The sequence below is a fragment of the Schistocerca gregaria genome, chromosome X, assembly GCF_023897955.1.
Source record: "Schistocerca gregaria isolate iqSchGreg1 chromosome X, iqSchGreg1.2, whole genome shotgun sequence".
NCBI lineage: Eukaryota > Metazoa > Arthropoda > Insecta > Orthoptera > Acrididae > Schistocerca > Schistocerca gregaria.
Window position 1 is genome coordinate 364,786,042 of NC_064931.1, and position 24,744 is coordinate 364,810,785.

The following is a 24,744-nucleotide window of genomic DNA, read 5'->3' on the forward strand; positions in this document are numbered from 1 at the left end:
GAAGAACATGAGAACACAGAAAGGTTTTGGCTAATAAAATGCCAAGTTGCAGCATTAGCTGGTATACTATGAATTGCAACATTAAAAGGGGAGGGGGGGGGGGGCGATGGAACTTACTGGACATTCAATGCAGAGAGCATGGCAAACAAAGGAAGACACAGAATGACAGCATTAGCACAGGCTTGCAATGAATGGAATGGAAGAAACTGTGGAGGGAGGCACACACCAAATAAACAGTGATAAACCAAGCAGTGATCCATGGCATAAATTTGCCATCAATATGAGATTTGGCACAACACCAGAACACCAGTAAAGATGTTCCATTGTATGCTACCCCAGTCCACTGGCACCTAATCTGGAATTGACTGTGTGTACGTATCTCTCGTGCAGGGTACCCCAAGGCCAAAACAAATATACCTCTGGAAACAAATAGTTCGTTGATATGAACTGTAGAGCACCTGGAAACAGATTTTTTCTCCATTCCATTTGGACTACAGTGCTTAGTGAGTATCCATGAAATGTCATAGAAGTGAAAGCCCTCTTCTCCTGTGTGTTATTCTGTCATGCTATTCGAACGCCGGGAATGAAAAGCTACAAACCACTGCACATTGTGGGTGTCCCAAACAGTGACTGTTACGTCAGGGGAATTGTAGAACCTGATGTGGTAACAAATCTTTAATTTATTACCAGTGCTATGTTCCAATAAGACACCATTTACTGTTCACAACAACTTAGCACAACATACCTTTTTTTTTCTGACCTCATCATTCACATGGCAAGTAGTGTATTTAATATGTCTGGTAAAAATCTGATAAACACAATCTCGATCGAGATGGTTTTTATCTGATTTTTAGCATTTACATCTACTGTTATGCTCCACAACGCTTTCTAAAATTTTAATATGTCTGGGATTTTGACAAAGGCAACAAGCTCCTAATGTTTATTCAGTAGCCAATAGATCTGGGAGAACGGATTTCAAGGGCTGCATTTTTGAATGCTATTCCACAAGAGCATATTCAATGTCTGTTTCATTGAATTCCACAAGTTGCAGAGTCTTATTGCTGCATAAGGTAACTTCACCAATTAATACTAGTTATGTGTATGTTATATTGTTTTAGTGTTGTGCATATTTAACTGTTATTTTTTTAGCACCACAACTCTCACATGGACTGAATTTTGCCATTTCTGGTACATTTCTTTCATGATGCTGCAGCTTTCATTAACAGTTGTGGGGGAGGGGAGGATTACCACAAAAATTCTGCCTTTATTTGTAATTAATGCATACACATTTTTTAAGATAGAATCTGACATATTGTAGAAGCTGTCTAGTACATTGTTGCTACCTGTACATGTATTCAAATCTTTATCAGATTCGAAGCTTGTACTGTCAAGAGTCTCCTTATAATTTTTGGGTCACAATAAATATATTCAATGAAAATGCAACATATTTATTACCCCCATCAACATTCAAACATTGAACATTTTAAGAAATGCTTGAGAAAGACAGAGATTTAATGTCTTGTTTCTTTAAGTTCGCTGTAGACTGAGCACTTTCTCAGTACACGGGAAGGCAAAGAAATCAGCTATAATTAATCACCTCAGCATTCATCTACAGTTTTTCAAGGAAACTTACACCATGATGGCAGGAAAGCAATTTAAACTTCATTCAAGAGTCCAGTGCATTAACCAGTGTCCCAATGTTCAGTTTTAAGACACGGTGTCCATAGTCATGCCTAAATTACATAGTCTACATTAATGACACCAATCCTAACCTATATTGTTAAACTTCAATTTTCAAGAGGGTCTGAAAGACATCCCACAATGGTTCTATGACTTTTAGAACAAATATGGTTGGCTAATCTTAATTTCCAGTAAATATCTGACTGAAACAGGATTTCCACTATAGCATTCTATAAACTGATGACACACATCTGTATGTTAACCTCATAATTATATCAAAGAACTCATTATTGGCTTTGAGAATACTTATTAAACAAAGATTCCAAGACTTACCAAGCGGGAAAGCGCCGGCAGACAGGCACATGAACAAAACACACAAACACACACACAGGATTACTAGCTTTCGCAACCGAGCTAGTAATCCTGTGTGTGTGTGTGTGTGTGTGTGTGTGTGTGTGTGTGTGTGTGTGTGTGTGTGTTTTGTTCATGTGCCTGTCTGCCGGCACTTTCCCGCTTGGTAAGTCTTGGAATCTTTGTTTTTAATATATTTTTCCCATGTGGAAGTTTCTTTCTATTTGTGTCTATGTATGTGCGGATGGATATGTGTGTGTGTGTGTGCGCGAGTGTACACCTGTCCTTTTTTTCCCCTAAGGGAAGTCTTTCCGCTCCCGGGATTGGAATGACTCCTTACCCTCTCCCTTAAAACCCACATCCTTTCATTTTTCCCTCTCCTTCCCTCTTTCCTGACGAAGCAACTGCCAGTTGCGAAAGCTCGTAATTCTGTGTGTGTGTTTGTGTGTTTTGTTCATGTGCCTGTCTGCCGGCGCTTTCCCGCTTGGTAAGTCTTGGAATCTTTGTTTTTAATATATATATATATGCTGCCATGAGGAGCTGGTATAATGACCCAATACAAATCCCCATTCCACTTGCTGTCTGTAATAATCTACATGAACAGCTGCTGCCATTGCGTCAATTCTAGACCTAAATGTTCAATTACAACCTCCACTGGTCTACCAAGTCAAGACTAGTTTTCCATGTTTGTTAGACCATTGAAGCACTTTTTATCCACAAGTGCCTCACTACACTTGTTCTTGCTAAAACAGTCTGTATTTATTTAACAGAATTTTAGTCAGTACAACAGTTCTAGCATTCAAGAAACAAGTCACTTTCTCACATTTATTTACACCCACTGCACAAAGATCAATGCAGAGGATATTTTATGACAGTCATTTTGTGATTTTCCCCTTTATTTATGGATTAGTGGTGATACAGTGCACAATGTTATTTATGATCAGAATATTTGTAATGTGTCAGTAAAATGTTCCCAATTAAATTTAATAACGGAAACATCATCACTGTGCAATGTTCCAATATAACAGTCTTGAAGAATGTTCACGTCTCCTTTTCAGTGAAGTTAATAGTAAATAACTGCACACTTTAAAAGCAATAATAAAGGAAGTTAAATTTTACTCTTGGAAGCAATAAAAGAAATTCGGAACAGCATGAATCAAGCAAAACAAAATGTTTCATAAACACAATGATAAGTTGTATTAGCTTAATAATATACATTATGCAGCCTAAACGAAGCCAAGGCAGAGTACTTCTTTATGGCGCGTGGTCATTGTCAGACTGCTGATCATCTACAATCACTGCAGGTTGGGGACCAGTCCTACAAGAGAGTGCAAGAATTCAAAAACCTAGGGGCACTTTTCACTGAGGACTCGTCAAGTGAAGCAGAGATCAATGCCAGAAAACAAGCAGGAAACCTATATTACCACAGCCTAGCACAACTGCTTCGGCCCAGACATCTCTCCAGACAGTTCAATATTCGACTGTACAAAACCCTGATCCAGCCTGTTGTTGTATATGGCTGTGAGACATGGAGTATCCAGAAACAGGACTTCCATAAGCTCCTTGTTTTTGAGAGAAAAGTGCTTTGGAAGGTCTTCGGTCCAGTTCTGGATGCAGATACAGGGGAATGGAGGATCAGATACAACCAAGAGCTTGAGGAACTATACCAGCAGCCCAACATAGCAGGAACTGTCAAAGCCAAATGAATGCAGTGGTCCGGCCTTGTGGCCTGGATGAAGTATCACAGATGGCCTCGGAAACTCCTGGATTTCACACCTACAGGAAAGAGATCACTAGGGAGACCCAAGAAGCGCTGGAGGGATGGACTCCATGAAGATTTAAACCAAGTGTCAATAGATGTGAACGGATGGCTGATAGCAGCAATGGACAGAATACAGTGGAGGAGGAAACTTGTAGATGCGTGCGGTCCACTGGACCTGATCACGTAGTAGTAGTAGCCTAAAGTCTCGAGGCACCCATACCCTTTGTTTAACTCTTTGAAGGGAAGGCATCACTGTAACCTACCACATATGTAGGCAAACTGTTTTGAAAGGGCTGTGGTCACTGTGGCTCTCACAACTAACTAACTGTTGACTGAAGTTTCACTGGATGGCAGGAGAATCACAGTGCAGTACTTTTGCCGCATATTTACGACACGAGCTGATATTTCATACATTTTTTATGTTGTTTGTGGAAGTGTCATACCTTTCTCTCTGTAGCTCTTCTTTATGGAGCTATTTGGGTAAGTAACTTTATATTTGTGTGTTGACCTTCCATAAATCTAAAAGTAATATTACTTTTTATTCAAATATAATTTTCTATACTTTACAGATGGATTTCTGTTTGGTTAATGGTGCTAACCATTGCCCTTCTTTTCCATCCAGTATGTCTTGTCGAAAGAGAACAACATAGGAAGAATGTTACCGAATATTATTTGATGAATTTCTTCAAGTAACAACAGTGTTGACTATAGTGAAAGTGATGTCAATGACCTGACATTTACAACAGATTGTTAAACTTCTGCTTTTGTTTACAGTCAGATATCGAGCAGTAGCGATTCTGAGGATAAAAGTGAAAGTGATGGGACAACTGAAAACAATGTGATGTCACTAACTGTTCTATCAATGGCCATGATAAACTGTGGCTAAGAAACAAGTGTTGACCAAGTGCCATTATTTGCTGCATAAGGTGGTGCGGTTGCAGAAATAAAGAACAAATTGAACCTAAACCCAGCTGACTTACTATGCAAGTTTTTGTTGAAACACTTACAAACCATATAATGTTTCAAACCAATTTATATGCAACACAAACAGGCAAATCTTTCGTCCCCACCAACGAACATGAAATAAAAACTTTTTTTGTCGGAATAAATTTTTAAAAGGGAATCACCAAAAACCTAGCTACAGAGATTACTGCAGCACTGATACAGACCTTAGTGAAAGTTATATATTGAAGTTTATGACAGTAAAAACATTGGTTACTGAGTAACTTGCAACTCAATGATAATTCTGTGTCTCCTGATACAAACAGTCAGAATTACGACAAACTAGGAAACGACTTATAAGAGTCCACACATTTGTATAACTGATTTGCCTCAATGGGCAACGGATCCACCACATTCAGTGTGGATGCACAATTACATCCGACCTACAATTAGCGAGCATCGAGGACATGGACAGGGGAGTGGCACTAGGTGGGAATTTGGGCCAGCCAAGAAGTATGCTGAGTTGGTCTGCACAGCTGCGATAAACATTGTGTCCGGGTGGCACAGTGGTTAACACAACTGTGTAGTATGCAGAAGATCCCGGGTTCGAATCCTGATCTGGCACATATTTTCAATTTGATTTTTATGCAGTAGAAGTTTCACAGTCTCCAGTAGTAGGGTTAGGACTGAAAGTGGTTCTAAATTTAACCAGAGATCTTCATGGGAAGAGTCATATTATTTTTAGGGACAATTATTTTACATCATATGATCTGTTCAAGAACCTAAAGTTCAATGGTCGGCACACTTGTGGAACAAAAAATTCCAGGCGGAAAAAATGCCAAATCTCAGTGAGGAAAAGGAACTTGAGAGAAGTAAATTCTATTACAAAATTAGCAATGATGAAGTAGTTATCTATGGATGGAATGATAAAATGGCAGTCAACATGATTTCTACACGTCGTGCACCATCAGGTGTGTCCAAAGTAAGTTGCAGGATGAAAGACAGATTGGTTGGTTGGTTGCTTGCTTGCTTTAAATGAGGGGGGGAAGGGACCAAACTACGAGGTCCCTTGTCCCTAATAAAACAATGCCACAAGTGTGAAAGTAATACAGACTAGACATACAACACAAAACGAAAAGAAAGGAAAAACCACAAGAACAAAGTAAAAGCAACGAACACTAAAAGGAACAAGAGAGGACAAGAAAACAACAGGGAGATGCTAAACCAAAGAGAGTAAAACAAGAAAGCACATTACAGTGGGTGGCTGACCATGACAATAAAAAGGAAAAACCAGCCACTCTGCAACACATTAAAACCTCCGCCCTAAAAGCATCAGGGTAGAGGACACGGGGACACGCGCTAAAACTTAGATTAAATGATAAAACCCACCCTCACGAATAAAATATAAAACTAAATAAGCCAATGAGGCGCTGTCAGATAAAATGAGCAGCAACAAGTCTAGTAACCCAAGATTTTCTCGCTGGGCAGTCAAAGTGGGACAGTGCACCACAATATGGGCCACTGTCAACCGGGCGCCTCACAGACACCGAGGCAGGTTTTCACACCACAAGAGGTAACCGTGGGTCACCCAAGCATGGCCAATGAGCCGTCAGAGGACAACAGATCCACTGCAAGAGGCCCGCATGGAAGACTACCACACATTCGTAGTCTCCTTAATGACATTAAGTTTGTTGTGCGTACTGTTATACCATTTTGTCTCCCAAAGCTGAAAAACCCTACGGCGTAAGTCAGAACGTAGGTCAGGTTCAGAGAAAGTTTTGGATAAAAATCAGGAGCAGGCCCCGCAGACCCCACTCATACAACGTGGCAAGGATATGATGTCGCCAGATCATGTCGTACGCTTTACATAAGTCAAAAAATATGGCAACCAGGTGTTGGCATCTGGAAAAAGTTGTTCGGATGGCAGACCCAAAGGGCCCAAGATTATCAGTGGTAAAATGACCCTGGCGGAAGTCACCCTGACATGGAGCCAGTAGGCCACGTGACTCCAGAACCCAAACCAACCGCCAACACACCATTCATTATAGCAGCTTACAAACAATATTGGTGAGGCTGATGGGCTGATAGCTATCCACATCAAGTAGGTTTTTACCGGGTTTGAGCAACAGAATGATGGTGCTCTCCCACCACCGTGACGGAAAGATGCCATCAGACCAGATCCAGTTGAAGGTGATGAGGATATGTCACTTGTGGTCAGATGAGAGATGTTTAATCATCTGGCTTTGGATCCAATGAGGCCCTGGAGCTGTGTTGGGGCAATGTGCAAGGGCACTGAGGAGCTCCCATTCAGTAAATGGGACATTGTAGTATTCTCTGTGGCGTGTAGTGAATGAGAGGATTTTCCCTTCCAGCCGCCGTTTGAGTGCAAAAGGCTGGGGGGTAATTCTTCGACACAGAGCCTCCAGCAAAGTGCTCAGCAATCGCATTTACATCAGTAAATAACACGTCATTTATGGTAACACCAGGAACACCTGTTGGGGTCTGGTACCCGAAAAGACGTTTGATCTTTGCCCAGACTTGAGAAGGTGACATATGGCACCCAAAGGTCGAGATTTATCTCTCCCAACACTCCTGCTTCCATAGTTTGATAAGTTGGCAAACATGGGCACGGAGCCGTTAAAAGGCTATGAAGTGCTCCAGGGAAGGGTGCAAGGGACTGCCTTACACCGGAGGCACCCTAAAGAGCGAAGGACTGTGTTTTCTGCTACAGAAACAATTGTTGTAGTCACCTGCTCAACCATCACATAGATATTAATATGTAGGGGAGATTCAACAGTGACAGTATAGGTGAAAGTTTCCCAGCGCGTCTTGTTTAAAGCCCATCTGGGCAGGTGTCCCTGAGCCTGACACCTGGGCAGTGACAGGAAGATGGGGAAGTGGTTGCTACCACACAGGTCATCATATGACCTTCAGTGGATAGAAGGGAGAAGTCCTGGGATGCAGATTGATAAATCAATGGCCGAGTAACTACCATGAGCCACACTGAACTCTGTGGCAGCCTCAGTATTTAAGAGGCAGAGGTCGAACTGATATAGTAAAGTTTTGACATCTCTGCCTCGGCCAGTAAGCATGGTGCCACCCCACAAGGGGTTATGGGTGTTAAAATCTCCCAAAAGTAGGAAAGCTTTAGGGAGTTGATCAATCAGTGCAGCTAATACATTCAGTGGTACTGCACCATCTGGAGGAAGATATACGTTGCACACAGTTATTTCCTGCGTCGTCCCTATTCTGACAGCCACAGCTTCAAGAGGGGTTTGAAGGGGCACAGTGTCACTACAGACTGAGTTTAGGGCATAAATGCAAACTCCACCTGACACTCAATTATAGTCACTACGGTTCCTGTAATATCCTTTATAGCTGAGGAGGGCAGTGGTCCGCATTGCCAGGGACCAAGACTCCTGGAGGGCAATGCAGATAGCAGGTTAAAGCTTAACAGTTGCTGTAGCTTAGCCAGGCAGTGGAAAAAACCGCCGCAATTCCACTGGAGGAAGATGTCATCATGATACTGGGAAGACATGGAACATTCAATGAGGCATTTTATGCCTCAGAGTCACCTGCTGCCACCAACTTATTGCCTGAGCAGTCTATATTCATTGTGTCCGAGGGTCTGGCAAGATCTAGGTCCTCAGCAGACGCCAGAATCTCCGCTTCATCCTCAGACGCAGAGCTTGTAGGTAGCAGTGGTGTGGGTGCCACCGCTCTGGGACTGAAGATGAGCGTGAAGCCTTACGACCAGCTGCTTTTGAGCTCTTCAGCAATTGGCGGGTGTCATCTTTCCCACTAGCAGAAACCTGGGAAGGGAGTGACCCAAGGGACCCCTTCCTAGTGAGAGAAGCTGAAGACGACTTACGCTTCTCCAGCTTAGAAGTGGGGACGGACATCCCCGACGGTTCGGGCAGTGTTGACCCCTAAGTAGGTGGTGTGGAAGCAACAGGGGGATAAATGCACCCATGCCCACCCACCATCAAGGAGGCAGGTGTAGTCTTCCGGCTTTGAGAGGTGACTGGGGTTGGCGGAGCTGTTGGTGCCAGAACTGTTGTAGTGACGGCGTAAGACAATGACATATGTACAGGTTGCAGACATTCAAATTTTCTCTTAGCCTCAGTGTAGGTCAGTCGGTCCAGGGTCTTGTACTCCACGATTTTCCTTTCTTTCTGGAGAATCCTGCACTCTGGCAAGCAAGGCGAATGGTGCTCTCTGGAGTTGACACAGATGGGAGGCAGGGGGGTTAACGGTGCAGGCATCAGCAGAGGGGGGGGGGGGGGGGGGGGGGATCGAACAACAGGGTACATGGTGGCCCCACCACAACGGACTGGCTACTGTGCCGGATATCAGGTGCAAACGCACGATGCACTACGTAAGGCACCCTCATACAAATCTTGTGCTATTATGATATGGGGCTGAAAGGTTCGAATAATTTGCACTGAAGATGATCACACACTGACCAACATCGACCTGTAAAATAAAGGATTTCAATATTTATAACCAATGCTGCCATTTATCCAAAATACACTATGTGATGAAAAGTATCCGAACCCCCCAAAAAACATATGTTTTTCATATTAGGTGCATTGTGCTGCCACCTAAGTATCAGTGACCTCAGTAGTAATTAGACATCATGAGAGAGCAGAATGGGGCACTCTGTGGAATTCACGGACTCCGAATGTGGTCAGGTGATCAGGTGTCAGTTGTGTCATGCATTTGTACGCGAGATTTCCACACTCATAAACATCCCTAGGTCCACTGTTCCCAATGTGATAGTGAAGCGGACAGATGAAGGGAAACATACAGCACAAAAGCCTACAAGCCTATCTCGTCTGCTGACTGTCAGAGACCGTTGACAGTTGAAGAGGGTCGTAACATGTAATAGGCAGACATCTATTCAGACCATCACACAGGAATTCCAAACTGCATCAGGATCCACTGCAAGTACTATGACAGTTAGGTGGGAGGTGAGAAAACTTGGATTTCATGGTCGAGTGTACGGAGCGTAAACATTGTACGACTGAACAGTGGAAAAACCGTTGTGTGGAGTGATGAATCGAGGTACAGAATCTGGTGATTCGATGGCAGGTTGTGAGTATGGTGAATGCCCAGTGAACGTCACCTGCCAGCGTGTGTCGTGCCAACAGTAAAATTTGGAGGTGGTGGTGGTGGTGGTGGTGGTGGTGGTGGTGTTATGGTGTGGTCATGTTTTTCATGGAGGGGGCTTGTACCCCTTATTGTTTTGCGTGGCACTATCACAGCACAGGCCTGCGTTAATGTTTTAGGGACCTTCTTGCTCCGCACTGTTGAAAAGCAATTCGGGGATAGTGACAGCATATCTCAACACGATCGAGCACTTGTTCATAGTGCACGGCCTGTGGCAAAGTGGTTACATGACAATAAAGTTCCAGTAATGAACTGGCCTGCACACAGTGCTGACCAGAATCCTATAGAATGCTTTTGGGATGTTTTGCAACGCCGACTTCGTGCCACACCTCACCGACCAACATCAATACCTCTCCTCAGTGCAGCACTCCATGAAGAATGGGCTGCCATTCCCCAAGAAACCTTCCAGCACCTGGCTGAATGTATGCCTACGAGAGTGGAAACTATCATCAAGGCTAAGGGTGGGCCAACACCATACTGAATTCCAATATTACCAATGGAGGGTGCCACAAACTTTTAAGTCATTTTCAGCCTGGTGTCCGGATACTTTTGATCACATAGTATATATTGACAATAATACGGTCATGGTGCACAAAGTTCCCAATGGAATTAGAAATGAACAATAACCAATATCACTTGCCCCACTTATGTTGAAAGATTACAATTCCAGTATGAACTATCTGGATAATTTTGATCGAATGAAAGACTATGCTACACACAGGAAGAGCAGTAGATCAGATAGTTTTTTCACTTTGTAGACGACTATGTAAGAAATTCATTCATCATGTGCAAGTAGACTGGAATGGACAAGTTCTCCAACAGAAGATGTGCAATTTGCAGTTCAAGAAAAAGCCCAATACAAACTGTGTGTATACATTCAGCGTACAAAGTACTTTTTTTGCCCGAGAGCAGGCAAGAACTGTTTTAAGAGATAGCATGAAAATAAAAAGAAAGTTACACCAAAGTTCATCCACCAACTATCAAACTTGTATACCATAATGGGGTGGTGGTTAGCTGCGATGACCACATTTAATGCTAATATTTTGTTATTTTTAAGGTGAATTTTTACAAACTTACAGTAGAAACCTACCCTCTAGGGTAAATTTTTATGGCATTTATCTGCCCCTCAGAGTTAAATAATGTAGTTGGGTAACAAACAGCCTGCAGAACATCCTTTTGCTAATATTACAATGTTCAACTCCAATTATTTTCTTTGAACTACGATGCAATGGCTCATGTACTACAGAGCAGATGATTAAAATGCTAGTACAACATCCAAATGCAAACCATTGCCACAGTGTGGGAAAGCATGCAACTTGTCACATGTTATGAATATTCATTTTGGCATAGCTGGGACTATAGCCAAAAGCCTCCAGACCACTGCATCACTATGACTGATTTTCATGTTTCCATAACACACTCAAGGAAGCCCACCCGAATGCCAATTCAACTTAACAAGACACATCAATCAACAGAATCTACTGCCAGTTCTCTGCTGATCAGAAACAGCATTTTTGCCCTATCCTATGTGACACTGCATACTCCTCCTTGCGCCGATGGCTGCTTTCTGAGAAGAAGTACACCCATGTAATCTGGATCTTATTGTTTATCAACACATCATGCAGATCTTGATTTATGCACTTGGGATGCAATGGATCTCCTCTGCAGTAACTGCAAATATGTTGGCGATTGTTTAACACAAATTGCTTTACAGTTAAGTGGTGTGTATGAGGTTATATAATAGGCCTTGCCAAGGTATGGTGGGCTCAGTGCTTCCCTGACATTTCTACATCAAAATAACACATGCAAAAATAGTCTTGAGCACATGCAAATCGTGTGAAGTACTCTCAACTGAAATGCAACTATGTGTGGGCCCCTACAATTGTGCCCCATTCAAAAACAGGAAGTTCTCTCTGTTCACTCATTCTGAATTCACTCATTTCTATTTTATTGTGTTTCAACGGGAGAAGCAACCTGGGTGGTGGGGGAGGCTGGGAAGGAGACAGGTAGCAGCATATGAATAAGAGACTGTAAGAAGCTCCTTGTGGGAGCATACAGGGCAAGGTGCAGAGAGGGTAGGGCAGCTGGGTGCGGAGGGGAGGTTAGACGGGGAGAGGTGGGTGGTAAAATAGAGAAGTAAAAAGATTGTGGGCGTGTTGGTGGAATAGCACTACATGTAGTGCTAGAGTGAGAACAGGGAAGGTGATAGGTGGGTAGAGGACAATGACTAATGAAGGTTGAGACCAGGAGAATTATAGAAACATAGGATGCATTGCAGGGAGAGTTCCCACCCGTGCAATTCCCTGTTCACATTCCAGCACTACACTGCCTTCTATTCCATCAAACACATCCACAGTCTTTTTACTTCTTTACTTTCCTGCCCTCTCCCATTCCCACCTGCCCTCCATTCAACCTCCCTACTGCACCTATCTGCCCTACCCTCTCTCCACCTTGTCCATGTATGCTTCCAGAAACAGCACTTTACTGTCCCCCACCACTATGCTGCTGTCCCTCCCCCTCCCAGCCTCATCCTTATGCCCACCACCCAGAATGCTTCTCCCATCACGAACAGGTCTGGCCCTGGCAGCCAGAGACAGTGGTCGTGTGTGTGTGTGTGTGTGTGTGTGTGTGTGTGTGTGTGTGTGTGTGTGTGTGTGTGTGTGTAGAAGGCTTACTTGTTTAGCAGTATTTTTGTTGCGCCTGTCAGCAATTCAACATTTCCACTATATGGTGAGTAACAATCTATCCCTTTCATGATATTGTCATTATTTCATCCTGGATTTTCCATGGTTTAATACTGTGTTTTCATTTTTACCCTACATACTCTGATAACCCTTAGCATATGTCCAGTTGGGTGTCTGAAATCTTTTGGCTATATAACAAATCTGATCATACATAATTAATTTGCATAGCACACAGAGTACTGTAGTGCCATTTTTTGAATGGGTTATTGTTCATAAGCTTAAACAAGAATTAATAAAAAATACATAAGTAAAATGAGTACTTACGGATAGCATAAATAGAAAATATTTACTATTGGATGATTTTGCAAAATGTGGTATGCAGACCAAACCAGGGAAGACATCACCAGGCATAACAGAATTAACCTGTAAGTATTTAAATTCTCTTTACATTGTTTTGGTAATGGCACACAGATATTTTAGAGAAACAAACAAACACTAAGCATAGACTCTGACGTAACTATAATAATACTACGAACTATCATTGTACCAAAATATTCTCCCACTTCTGCCTTCCCCCAATGCCTTTCATACTGAAAGGACTACAGACACGATGTTACAGGCACTACACATGGATTGATTAAGAACAAAGGGGGACGGGTTGGACAGTGCTACTAGGTACAAATTTATAACAAAACTGTTACGGCTTTTATGGCCACTTGTTGACAAACTGCCTGTTGGCTTCTGTCTCAGTTTCTCCAGCTGACATTTGTCTGACGATTTTTCTGACGTTTCGGCAGCACGAGTGGCTGGCATTGTCGAAGTTCCACCACCAGCAATGGAGGGTGAAACTCCGACAATGCCAGCCACTCATGCTGGCAAAACGTCAGAAAAATCATCAAACGAACATCAGCTGTAGAACCAGAGATAGAAGTCAACAGACAAATTTATAAACCGATGTGGCCCATAATTGTGAAACATAGAAGTGGGCATAATTAACAATTGCTATAAATGTATGTGAAGTATAATACAGCACTATGCAGGATAGTACAAGCTTGGGCACATAGTGTGTATTGTTATGTACGGTTTTCTGGTACCATTTACTTATTTGGACATGTACTATGTTTTATTACACACACACACACACACACACACACACACACACACACACACACAAACACACGGTTCCAGTTACATTGCCCTGGCTCAGCACATTGTGCTGATATTACCACTCAACTGAAATGACAGGTTGCATCAGGTGGAGTGGACAGAAAGGTGGGGAGAAAGAAGGCAGGAGTGGAGGGAGGGTTGGTGGGAGGATGGCTGTTGACAGGGAGGGAGAGGGTGGGATAAGAGCATGCAACCAGTTAGTTCCTTCTGATTTCAGACAGGAGGAGTTGTGCACAGTGGAGAACAATGAGGAAGAGTCAACTGGGAGGAGAAAACAGAACAAAGGAAGAGGGAGACGGCCAAGATTCTGAATGAGTGCAGGATAAAAGAAATTCAGGTCATGAGGAAGAAGAGAATGTGGCTATGGTCACAAAGCCTCGCAGAGCTAGAGGCCATGGAAACATGAGTGGAGTATGTGTGGTAATGACAATTCCCAAAAGTTGGTATTGGATATAGAATCCAGAGTGCATGGATTGTGAAGCAGACATCGAAATCAAGCATGTTGTGTTTGGTATTGTGTTCTTTCAAACTTCTGTTCTTGGCACCATTTGGCAGTGGCATTCATTCAGGCTGACAACTGTGACAACAGGTTGGTGGTCATGCCCACTTATGATGTTGTGCAACAATTAAAGAACAGGTGGTATAAAATATTGGCACAAGCTGTGGTGCATGGATTGTAACGTAGCAGTTAGAATTGATGGTTGGCACACTGTGGGTCACCGGTTCAAACCTGACCACCAGCTGTTATTAGTTGTCTGGCATTTATCATTTCTGGAAGGTTCTCGAAATTTCTTATGTTTGTATAAACAGCAGCACTATCCGTCCAGGACCTCAGTTCTGTTCTGGCTGTACGTTAGTAATAAATGTGCTTTGTGGGAGTGTTTTATATCACAACCTCAACTCTCTCATATGTCAGGTAGCAAGAGAAGAGATACAGTGTTTTATGGCAAAGAGAACTGCCAGACCAAGTAAGCAAGAGATAGCAGACACAAATATCCACCCTATATGCCAGCGATGATAGAAAATGTTGAAGAGGTGTGTCAGTCATTAGTATCAATCTCTGTCACTAGTCGAATGTATAAGGAAGAATGGACTCTGCCAATACAGAACTATGCCTGAGCGTCAAACAACCACTCAGCACCCAACAGATGCACAGACAACCTACTCCTCCACCAAGTGTAGCACATCAAGGACGAACGGACATTTGGAAGACAGAGGACAACATGCCAGTGCCTTTCCACTGTGGATGCCCTGAACAAGTTGTGTATTACTGCAGAGAAAGAAGGCAAGTTTCTGATGAGCACTATGCCACTAGATGGCAACTGTTATAACAGTTCTGTTGGTGCCAATCATCTGTAGAAAATTATAGTTCACCTGTTGAGGGGGGGAAACATTGGCATAATCTGTATGAGGTTACATTCCAGCACTTCCTAACCATTCCTGGTTGCTGTTTGCCTAGCCGTTTAATAGAAGTGAGCTAAGTGAGTTAACTATCTACAGAGATGAGACCGCCATAGATGAAAATCCTTCATGGAAAACAGTCATCAAGGTTTCAGGAAATTCACTGGTGTCATCATCGTTGGTCAACGTATTTGGGCACAAATCAACTCAAGAGCTGAAGAAGACTATGATCTAGGACACGAAAGTGATTGTACAGAAGGTTGCAAACGGGAAACATATCCAGCTTAGTGGAACATCAACCGCACAAATAACTGTCAATGATACATGCAGAAACAATACGGAATTGTGGGTCTGCCTTGAAGCAAAACACTTTTGTTTTATATCCTTTACCAGACTAGGTTCAGCAATAATATCGCCATCATCAGTGAATTTTTCTTTACTCTATAACATGCAAAATTAGCATCATTATAAACATTACAAAATGTTATTACATGTGTATTGTTTGTTTCCAGGTAGTGTAGTGGATGAATAGTTTCATAGTACCTTATTCATACAATACAGCACCTGGAACCAAACAAGACATGTGTAATAATGTTTTGTAATGTTTTTAACAATGCTAATTTAGCTTATTTTATGATAAAGAAAAGAAAACTTACTGATGATGGTGATATTGTCACTGAAACTAGGTTGGGAAAGAACATAAAACAAAATTGTTTTGCATCAATGCAGACCAACAACTCCATGATTTCTTTATGCAAACATGGACCAAAAAGATACAATGATATACTGCAGCTCTTCAAATTTGTTGTTTTAACAGAATGGAGTCAAAGTTATTCTTGGATGGGGACTTCCTGCAGGCATCACAAGCAGTCAGACTGTGGAAGATCAAAGCTCCAGACTGACAAAGCCATTCCAACAAGAACACACTGCAAAGCCTGCTCTGGGCAGTTGTCTGCCACTGCAGATGATTTTACCTTGCTGTTATCAATGAGACAAGTTCCCGTCATCATTCAAGATGAACAGTTAAACTGTGAAGCTTTCATTGATTGCAAAAGGCTAACAAAATAAATCTACATTTCAGTGAAAATCATCAGTATTGTAGGTGGCCAAGAAAACTTCAGATCACCAATTATCACGAGCAGCCACAACTCATCCCTATATGTAGGCATAAGGGCAGCTGAACCAGTCCAGGAAAAGCATCTTAATGTCATTGACAAAGAATTGTGCTCTGCTACCATCACAGATAACAGAGAGGAGGAAGCTACTATCGAATTGCCAGTAGAATCTGAGCTGACTACCGAACAATGTTGACAAATGTTAGCCATTCTTTACAAATTTTTGGATGCCTTCCTATGCAGAACAGAGATGAGAGACCAAGTGATTCATAGTAAAATACAGTATCAACATTTGGGATCATCCACCAATTAGCTAGGACTCAGACTGTCACCAGCTGAATGATAGATAATCCTGGAGATGGAGAAGGTGCTGTGAGATGTAGACACTAAACCTTCAGAGAGTCTTTCATCCTCTCCTGTCATCTTTGTGAAGAAGGATGGCATGTGGTATTTTCGCTCCAACTTTCGACTACTTAATAAAATCACAAAACAACGTGTGTGCACAACGCAGTGCACTAATGATACCCTAGACTGCTTGAAAGGAGCAAAATATTTATCAACAATGAACATGCAAACAGCTTGATTACAAATCTAAATTGATGAGGCTGGCCAGAAAAAGACTACCTTCATAACACCAAGACTGCCCCCATAACACCAATTCAAAGCCATACTGTTTGAACTGTGGAATGCTCCAGCCACATTTCATCGTATGATGGACAGCTGGCTTTTGGTATCTAGGTGATATTGTCATTTTTTCAAAGACATCTGAAGAACAGCTAAGCCGTCTGACAACCTTGTTAAAGGGTGTTCAGATCGCAGGCCAAGAAACAGCCAACCAGGTGCATAACACAAGTTTATTAGAACCCTTCACCTAGGTTTCAGTAATTACAAAATTATCTTCTTCTGAAGGAGACTGTAACACTTAGATATTGCACATTTGTTACAAAATGTTCAATTAAAAGAGAAATAGTAAATGTGGGTAAAATACTATAAGTCGATGGTACACAGTTACATGTTACATAATGTGTTGAAAAGGTACATTAGAATAAAGCCACAGGTTTTTGTCAAGTAAAACTTCACATCAAAATCAATAAAATAATAAGTCACAGCAATCAGTAACATCAGTGTGAACTTCACTGATAAAACTTCTCAACTGACTAATGTACTAGGCGCTTAAGTTAAGGCAACTTACATATGGAAGACACTACGTGCATCTGCATAAAAAATGCACAAATAAGCATATCCAGTGCCTTGCATGTACTCAACTGACAATTAATATTGTAATTTGTAAGAAGTATATAATTTCTATTCATTAAATCTCCTTCTGAAGAAAATAATTTTACAATTACTGAAACATAGATCAATGAATGTAATAAACCTGTGTTACGTAGCTGGTTGGGTGAGTTTTTTAGCCTTTCCAAGATTATAGTTTTACAGTTGTGTTTACAGCCATGTTCAAGATTTTAAATCTTGAATAGGCTATTTTCCTATGTTAAAAATATGATTCAGATTGTTATTATTTTGATTGACAATGCCATATAAATAGCATCTGCTGTCAATATTCCCACACAATATCTGTTATTTTTGTGTAATTGAAGCTTAGAAATCATTAAATATTAAGATCAGGTCACATGATCAAAAACACTCTATTACTAGCTGATGCTCTGGTGACAGAGACTAGGAATAAGATGAGGCTCTACGTTTGTTATGGGAGTATTAGCTGATGTTACAAGGTTCTTACATACTTTTCCTGCTAACAGTTTAGCTACTTAGTGATGCAAAACACAATTACAACCTTTAAGTCACAATAGAAAAGAATTCTGTGAATACTGATAGCAGAAGCCTTGCAAAAGTTGATGTGTTTATGCTCCACCCAAATAGAGCAGTGATATGAGCAACGATGGGCATTCTTTTCCCTGTTCCCTGCAACATCATTAATCTCTCTCAAAACTAAGGAATTGCAGATAGAGCAGTGATATGAGCAACGATGGGCATTCTTTTCCCTGTTCCACGCAACATCATTAATCTCACTCAAAACTAAGGAATTGCAGATCTTTTGCAAATGAGTCCACATATTATACCTACATAACATTTGACAACAACTGACCTACTGAATAACTGAGGTGTAGTTGAGTAAAACAACAATTTTCAAGAGTTTAATTTCACAGAATGATGCTATCTTTCGTTGTAACAATGGGACAGTATATCTCAGAGGTAAGTTAATTTTAACTTCAAAGGGCAACATATTTTTAATTAAGTTCGTGAACGTGTACGTCGACGTGGTGGCAAGTTGCTAGTTCAGTGCAACCACATTTTACACATATTCTCATTCTCTGGAACACTCAAAAACAACTTTTCAGGGATTTTTCTAGATTTGTTTGTACAGTATGGTACTACACACCATTTGTAACTCATTTCCCACAACATAAATTCCAAAACAGGCATCAATGTGAATTAGCATTGTGACAGTAAGAGCAGCAAGCCAGCCAGTACTGTCGCAGGCAGCACATGACTCAAATGGAGCATTTTAGCGAGCTTTCAAATTATCTGAATTTCATTTCCATTTTTATACAAGAATACTGACATTCAAGAGGAAATAAGTGAGTTAGGAGCATAAAATAAGATATTATACATTTGAGACAATTTCCAGGAAACAGACAAATACCCTATTGTCCTTAAGGAAGTGCTAAAATCTTCTCCACTGTTATGGTATATGTGCAGTTCCAGGGCATATTCAAGTAAGATGCTGGAGAAGTTATTGATTACACTTCGAGAGTACTCTCCAAGTCTGAGATGAACAACTCTACAACTAAGAAACATTGTGTTGCAGTTTGTTTGGCCATCAACAAGTTACATCCATATTTAATTGGCAAACTTTTCACTGTCAGGATTGGTAACCATTTGCTATGCTTGCTGACTAGCCTTAAGGGTCTGTTGAAGTCTACCATTGCGATGTGCACTGATGCTTCAGTAGTGTGACATCACGGTTGTATACAAATGCAGATGCAAAACTCACGGATGCTGACTGCCTTTCAAGGAATCCTGTGGAAGAACACAGCAGTCATTGCTACCTTAAATGACACTGCTGTTGAACAAAGGAAAGAACCACCTCTGCAGAAAACCATAAAAGCCTTTAAAGAAGCAACCAAAATAGGATTCCAATTAATAAATGGAGTATAGTAAAATAGGAACTATGATCCAATCGGGCAAAAATGGTTGTTCGTCATCCCAGCTCATCTATGGCCAGATAATATCAAGTATTTCTATGATGCCCCTACATCTGGTCAGCTGGAACTCGTGAAGATTCCAGACAGGGTCAGACGCAAGTATCACTGACAAGTACTCTACCGAATGGTTAGACACTATGTCAGCCACTGTAAAGAATGGCAGTGATGGCAGCCCATGCCAAAATTATCTCCAGATCATCTGATATCAATTCCACCAGCAGCAACACCATTCCTACAAATTGTAATCAATGTCTTGGGGAGGTTTCCAAAGTGAACAACAGTCACCAAACCTGTGCTGACTGCTGAAACTCTGATAATGGTTGGTTGGTTGGTTGGTTGGTTGGTTGGTTGGGGGTTAAAGGACTAAACAGCAAGACCATCAGTCCTTTGGTTAATCTGGAACTAGAGAAATACTCCAGGACATGTATGATCATGTAAGTCCATAGGAGCAGTAAGATTGGGGCACTGAAGGCAATATTGATGCCAGAGCTGAGAAATAATTTGTAGAGAAGTATATGCATTGGAAAGTATGTAGTTCAGAGAAAATGAGGGTTCTTCCATGGCTGATCCCTGCTAACCACATTAAGAACAAAGGCAGTTACAGAGCAAAGAATCTCCTCTAGTCAGGAGATTCAGAACAGTAAAAGTGAGAAGGCTAAACGAGTTATGTATATCAGTTGGACTATCAATAATAAAAACAAGATGAGAGAAATTGGTAATGCAGCAGGTGGTTGTCGTCAGGGCTCTACATGTGATTCGAGCTATCCAACCTACAGGTGTCCCATCCCTGGTCCATTGCAGTGAAGGCACTAAAGAGCATCAATCACTCAACAGAGTGCTACACCTAAAATGGAAAATAGGGTTCAGCAGAAAAAGATGCAAACCACACCTCAAAGCAGTTTTTACAAGAGTAAAATAGGTATTAAGGAGGCAGGTGGAAAAGGAAGTAGGGTCGACAGTCCCCAGTCCAAGCATGCATGGAGAGAGGCCCCAGCCCCAATCACCCCACTCCACTCCATCCCACCCCACCCTGAAGGCAGTTTAAAACCTTATATCTGAGATTAAAAACCAATTTTATGGAGAGAACCCATCCACCAATATTAGGGGCAAAGAATTTGGAAGACAATGCTTAGCAGGAGGAGGCACCATTCCACCAGGAAATGAGCTACTATATGTAATGCTCCACAAACAGAACCAGAGTGGCTCCTTACATAAAATAAAACTGTAGGTTAGTCCAGTATGCCTGATGCAGAGACAACATAGGACTGCAGATTCCCTGCAGGAGGAACGGAAGGAGGAGCACCATGCAGTGGTAGCCTTCTCGATAGTGCAGAGTTTATTAGAGAAGGCACTAGCCCAGCATATGTTGTTCTACCTCCAAGTTCACGGAAGACTTATTTGCATAAACAGATCTGCACCTTGGACTGTCGAAGCTCAAAGTGTATGGGGGGCAAGTAATCACTTCTCTAGCCAAATGGTGAGCCAGTTCATTCTCTGGGATACTGACATGACCTACAACCCAGAGAAAGACAACTTATTACAGCAGTGTGACTAAGGTAAAAGGGAAGGTCATGAATAGAAGATATCACATGGTGACAAGAGCAGCAGTGATCAATAGACTGGAAACTGCTCATTGAATCACCGCAAATAAAAATGCAGTCAAGTGAGGCTTTTTTAATAAAATGTATAGCTCTGTTAATGGCTATCATCTCCACCATAAAAACACTACACATCACCAGTGACAAATGTTGTTCCTGATGAGTAGGATACGTAAAAGCATATGCTGTCCTATCCATGGTTAGAGCCATGACAGTAGCACCTTGATATTCTTACAGAAGTGAATGGAACAGAAGCCAAAATATCATGGGGATGACAAACTTTAGAATCATCAAATACATCGCTTCAAACTCGTAGCTTGAGTACCAGTTAAAGAGCGTTGTGTGAGAAAACACAGGAATTACATTCTAAGGACATTAGGCAGAGGTCCCAGCAGAGGGCTACAAGATGCTTTCCAATTAGTGATCCCAACTGAGGGTGGGTGTCAGGGGATCAGTCCCTCTCGTGCGCATAAATAATTTGGTAAATTGGCTGGTTATTGCATAACAGAACAGCAGTTGGTACCAATGGAGCAGAAGAAGGAAGATTCCCACTTGCACAAGAGGGCAGTCTATGGGGCACATCCATGGAGTACCAGTGTCCAGTCTAACTCCACAATGATGAATTATGTCTAACAATTTCAGTATTGAAGGTATTGCTGAGCCATAGCCCTGGCAACCATAGTCCACTCCGGACAAGAACAGCGCCCAGTAAATAACAAGAGAAGCACAATCCACACCCCAAGAGGTGTGGGCAGTGAAACAGCGAGTGTTAAGCTTCTGCGTGTAGCTAGTCTGTAACTGACAAATATGGGGCAGCTACGCCAGCTTTTTATCAAAGTGGAGGGCCAAAAAACAAGACTGCAACAACGTCCAAGTGCTGGGTCCCCAAATAAAGTTTTGGGTCAAGGTGAACCATGGTACGATGAGAGAAATGCATTACCTGTATTTTTGCATGAGCATTTTGGAAACCATGGGAAAGGATCTCGAGTGGGGAAAAGGATCTTGAGTGGGGGCCCTTCAGACGGCACCTTGGTGCTGGCATTCAGCCAAAGCTACAGAGTGGGAGCTGTACCAAATGCAAAAATCGCTGGGATACAGTGTGGGGGTAACCCGCTGCCAACTGAGGTCACGAGCCCATTGATGGCGATGAGGAAGAGTGTGACAAGCACAAAGTCCTGTGGGACGCCATTCTCATGGACCCATTGAGAGCTGAGTGGAGGACCAGCTCTAACCTGGAGTAGCCTGTGGCATAAAAACTGACAAACAAGAACTGTTAGAGAGGCTCAAAATCTGTAGTCATAGAGGGTAAGTAAAAAGCAATGTTGTCAAGGAATGTCACGTGCCTTACATAGGCCAAAAAAAGACTGATGAGGTGTTGGTGTTGAAGCCTTGTGGACTGCCATTTACAACCTGGCCAGATGGTCAGTTATCGGTCACCCCTCCTGGAAACAACACTGATAAGGGAAACAAAAGGTGCAGAGATTTGAGAACCCAGCATAATCTGTGGACAACTATTATTCCAAACAGTTTGCAGATCATGTTGCTGAGGCTACATAATCAGTAGCTGTCAATGGATGTGGGATATTTGTGTGGTAGGATTGGGACGATGATACTATCTCTCAATTGTGAAGAGAGAACACCTTCTAGCCAAATACTGTGGCACCTTCAGCACTGGAACTGTTAGACAAAGTCCATCACTGTGGCTTTTGACTGGTTACCAGTGCCCTCCACACTAGTCCTATAGACTGTCTACATTTCTTCTAAGAAATTTGTTTTTATTTTCGGGTATAAGGTTTTAAACTACAAGTAGATGGAGTCTTTCAGTAACATTCAGATTTTGAATCATCTGATCACACTATGCTGCATCTTAAAACTTTTGGAATGATGTTTTATGGCTGTAAGGTGATATTTAAATATTTTTCATTCCAATTTCAAATCTGATTTTGTTGTTTGTTTATCACATCGATTTTTGTACAAATAAAGTCTAAAGTTTTAGCTGAAATAACAGTTTTTTGTAACAGGAATTTTTTTTAATTGTATTAAAAATAAATGATTTATTTTGTAATCTTTTACAGAATCACTACATACTGCATTTGAGTAGACAATAGCATATGTTCATTTAAAAATGTTAATTATTATTACAAAAACACATGTAAGACAACTTAATTTCCCTTTGCTGATTTCGCTGCATTACGTTCTTTCTGACATTAAGTGAAACTTCTCTTCCTTGGTTGTCTCCCTTCACCAGTGCCATCTCTCACTGGCACAAAACAGTAGTCAGCTATCAATGTTTGCAATCAACCTTCCCTGGTATCTCTCTTCCATCTCCATCTACATCTACATACATGTTCCGCAAGACACTACTAGTCATTTCATTTCCTGTTCCACTTGCACACAGAACGAGAGAAAAACAACTATCTATATGCCTCCATATCAGCCTTAATCTGTCTAATCTTATCTTCATGGTCCTTACATAAAATGTACACTGGCAGCGATGGAATCATTCTGCAGTCAGCCTAAAATCCCAGTTCTCCAAATTTTCTCAGCAGTGCTCCTCGAAATTAATGTCCCTTTCCCTCCAGTGAAACCCATTTGAATTCTCAAGACATCTCCGTAATACTTGAGTGTTGTTTGAGCACTACTGGTAACAAATCTAGCAGCACACCACTGAACTGCTTGATGTCTTCCTTTAATGCAACCTGGTGCAGAGGCCAACCACTCAAACAGTACTCAACAATGGGTCGCACTAGCATCCCACATGCAGTCTTCTTCACAGATGAACCACACTTTCCTAAAATCCTCCCAATAAACCGAAGTCGACCATTAACCTTTCCCACAATCCTAACATGCTCGTTCCATTTCACATCACTTTCCAATGTTATTCCTGATGACGATGATGATTATTATTATGCTCTTAAAGGGACTAAACTACTGGGTCACTAGTCCCTCCATTTCATGAGAGAAAAAGGTAAAAGGTGAAAAAGTGGGGACTTAGCTGCTGCAACTACATAAGCAAGTCAAAGAGTTCGAAAAAGGGCATGACAGTAGTTGTAACGCGACAGATAAAAGAAAATAGAGACAACCCAGGCAGCACTTTGCACAAGAGGGTCCAAAGTCACAACAAGGTGGGGGGGGATGAGTAACCTGTGATAAAATGGGTGGGTACCCACTGTGGGGAGGCTCTCATAGTGACCACTACCCCTAACACTGAAAGTGGGGGAGTATTACAGTTTAGTGGAAACCTGCTCTCTCTCAGGAAATTCAACACTTCGGTAGTAGCTGTCTCGTCATCTGCAAGCACCCAAGGTAGTGAGGTGGGCAAGCTGAGAGCATGCCACAGATTGGCCAGGCATGCACGCTCAATGAAGACATGTGCTATCATCAGTAAACTACCTCAGCTGCAGTAGTGAGGATTCTCCCAACGCAGAAGGAACTCATGGGTGAGTCTCATGTGGCCCATTCATTGTTGGCACAATTCAATGTCATCTTTCTGAGAGGCCTGGAAAGATGTATGCCAGACCTTAGAGGGCCCCTTAATCGCTCTTAACTTTTTGTAGCCTGCCATTCCAATTCCCAGAGTCTCAAAAGAATGCATCACAGTTGTACTCTTACGTCTGTGCCCCATATTTCAACATCAAGATGATC

At 41.9% G+C, this 24,744-nt stretch overlaps 1 protein-coding gene across 4 annotated transcripts in view; it reads right to left on the reverse strand.

Moving 5' to 3' along the window:
- The window catches only part of LOC126297445 (transmembrane protein 39A), a 181,146-nt gene that overhangs the window by 68,765 nt on the left and 87,637 nt on the right, over positions 1-24,744 (reverse strand). For all 4 annotated transcript variants that reach the window (XM_049988293.1, XM_049988294.1, XM_049988296.1 and 1 more), the window contains exon 7: positions 12,916-13,014. In XM_049988293.1, coding sequence (XP_049844250.1) covers positions 12,916-13,014 — 99 coding nt within the window. The remainder of the gene's footprint in view (positions 1-12,915; positions 13,015-24,744) is intronic.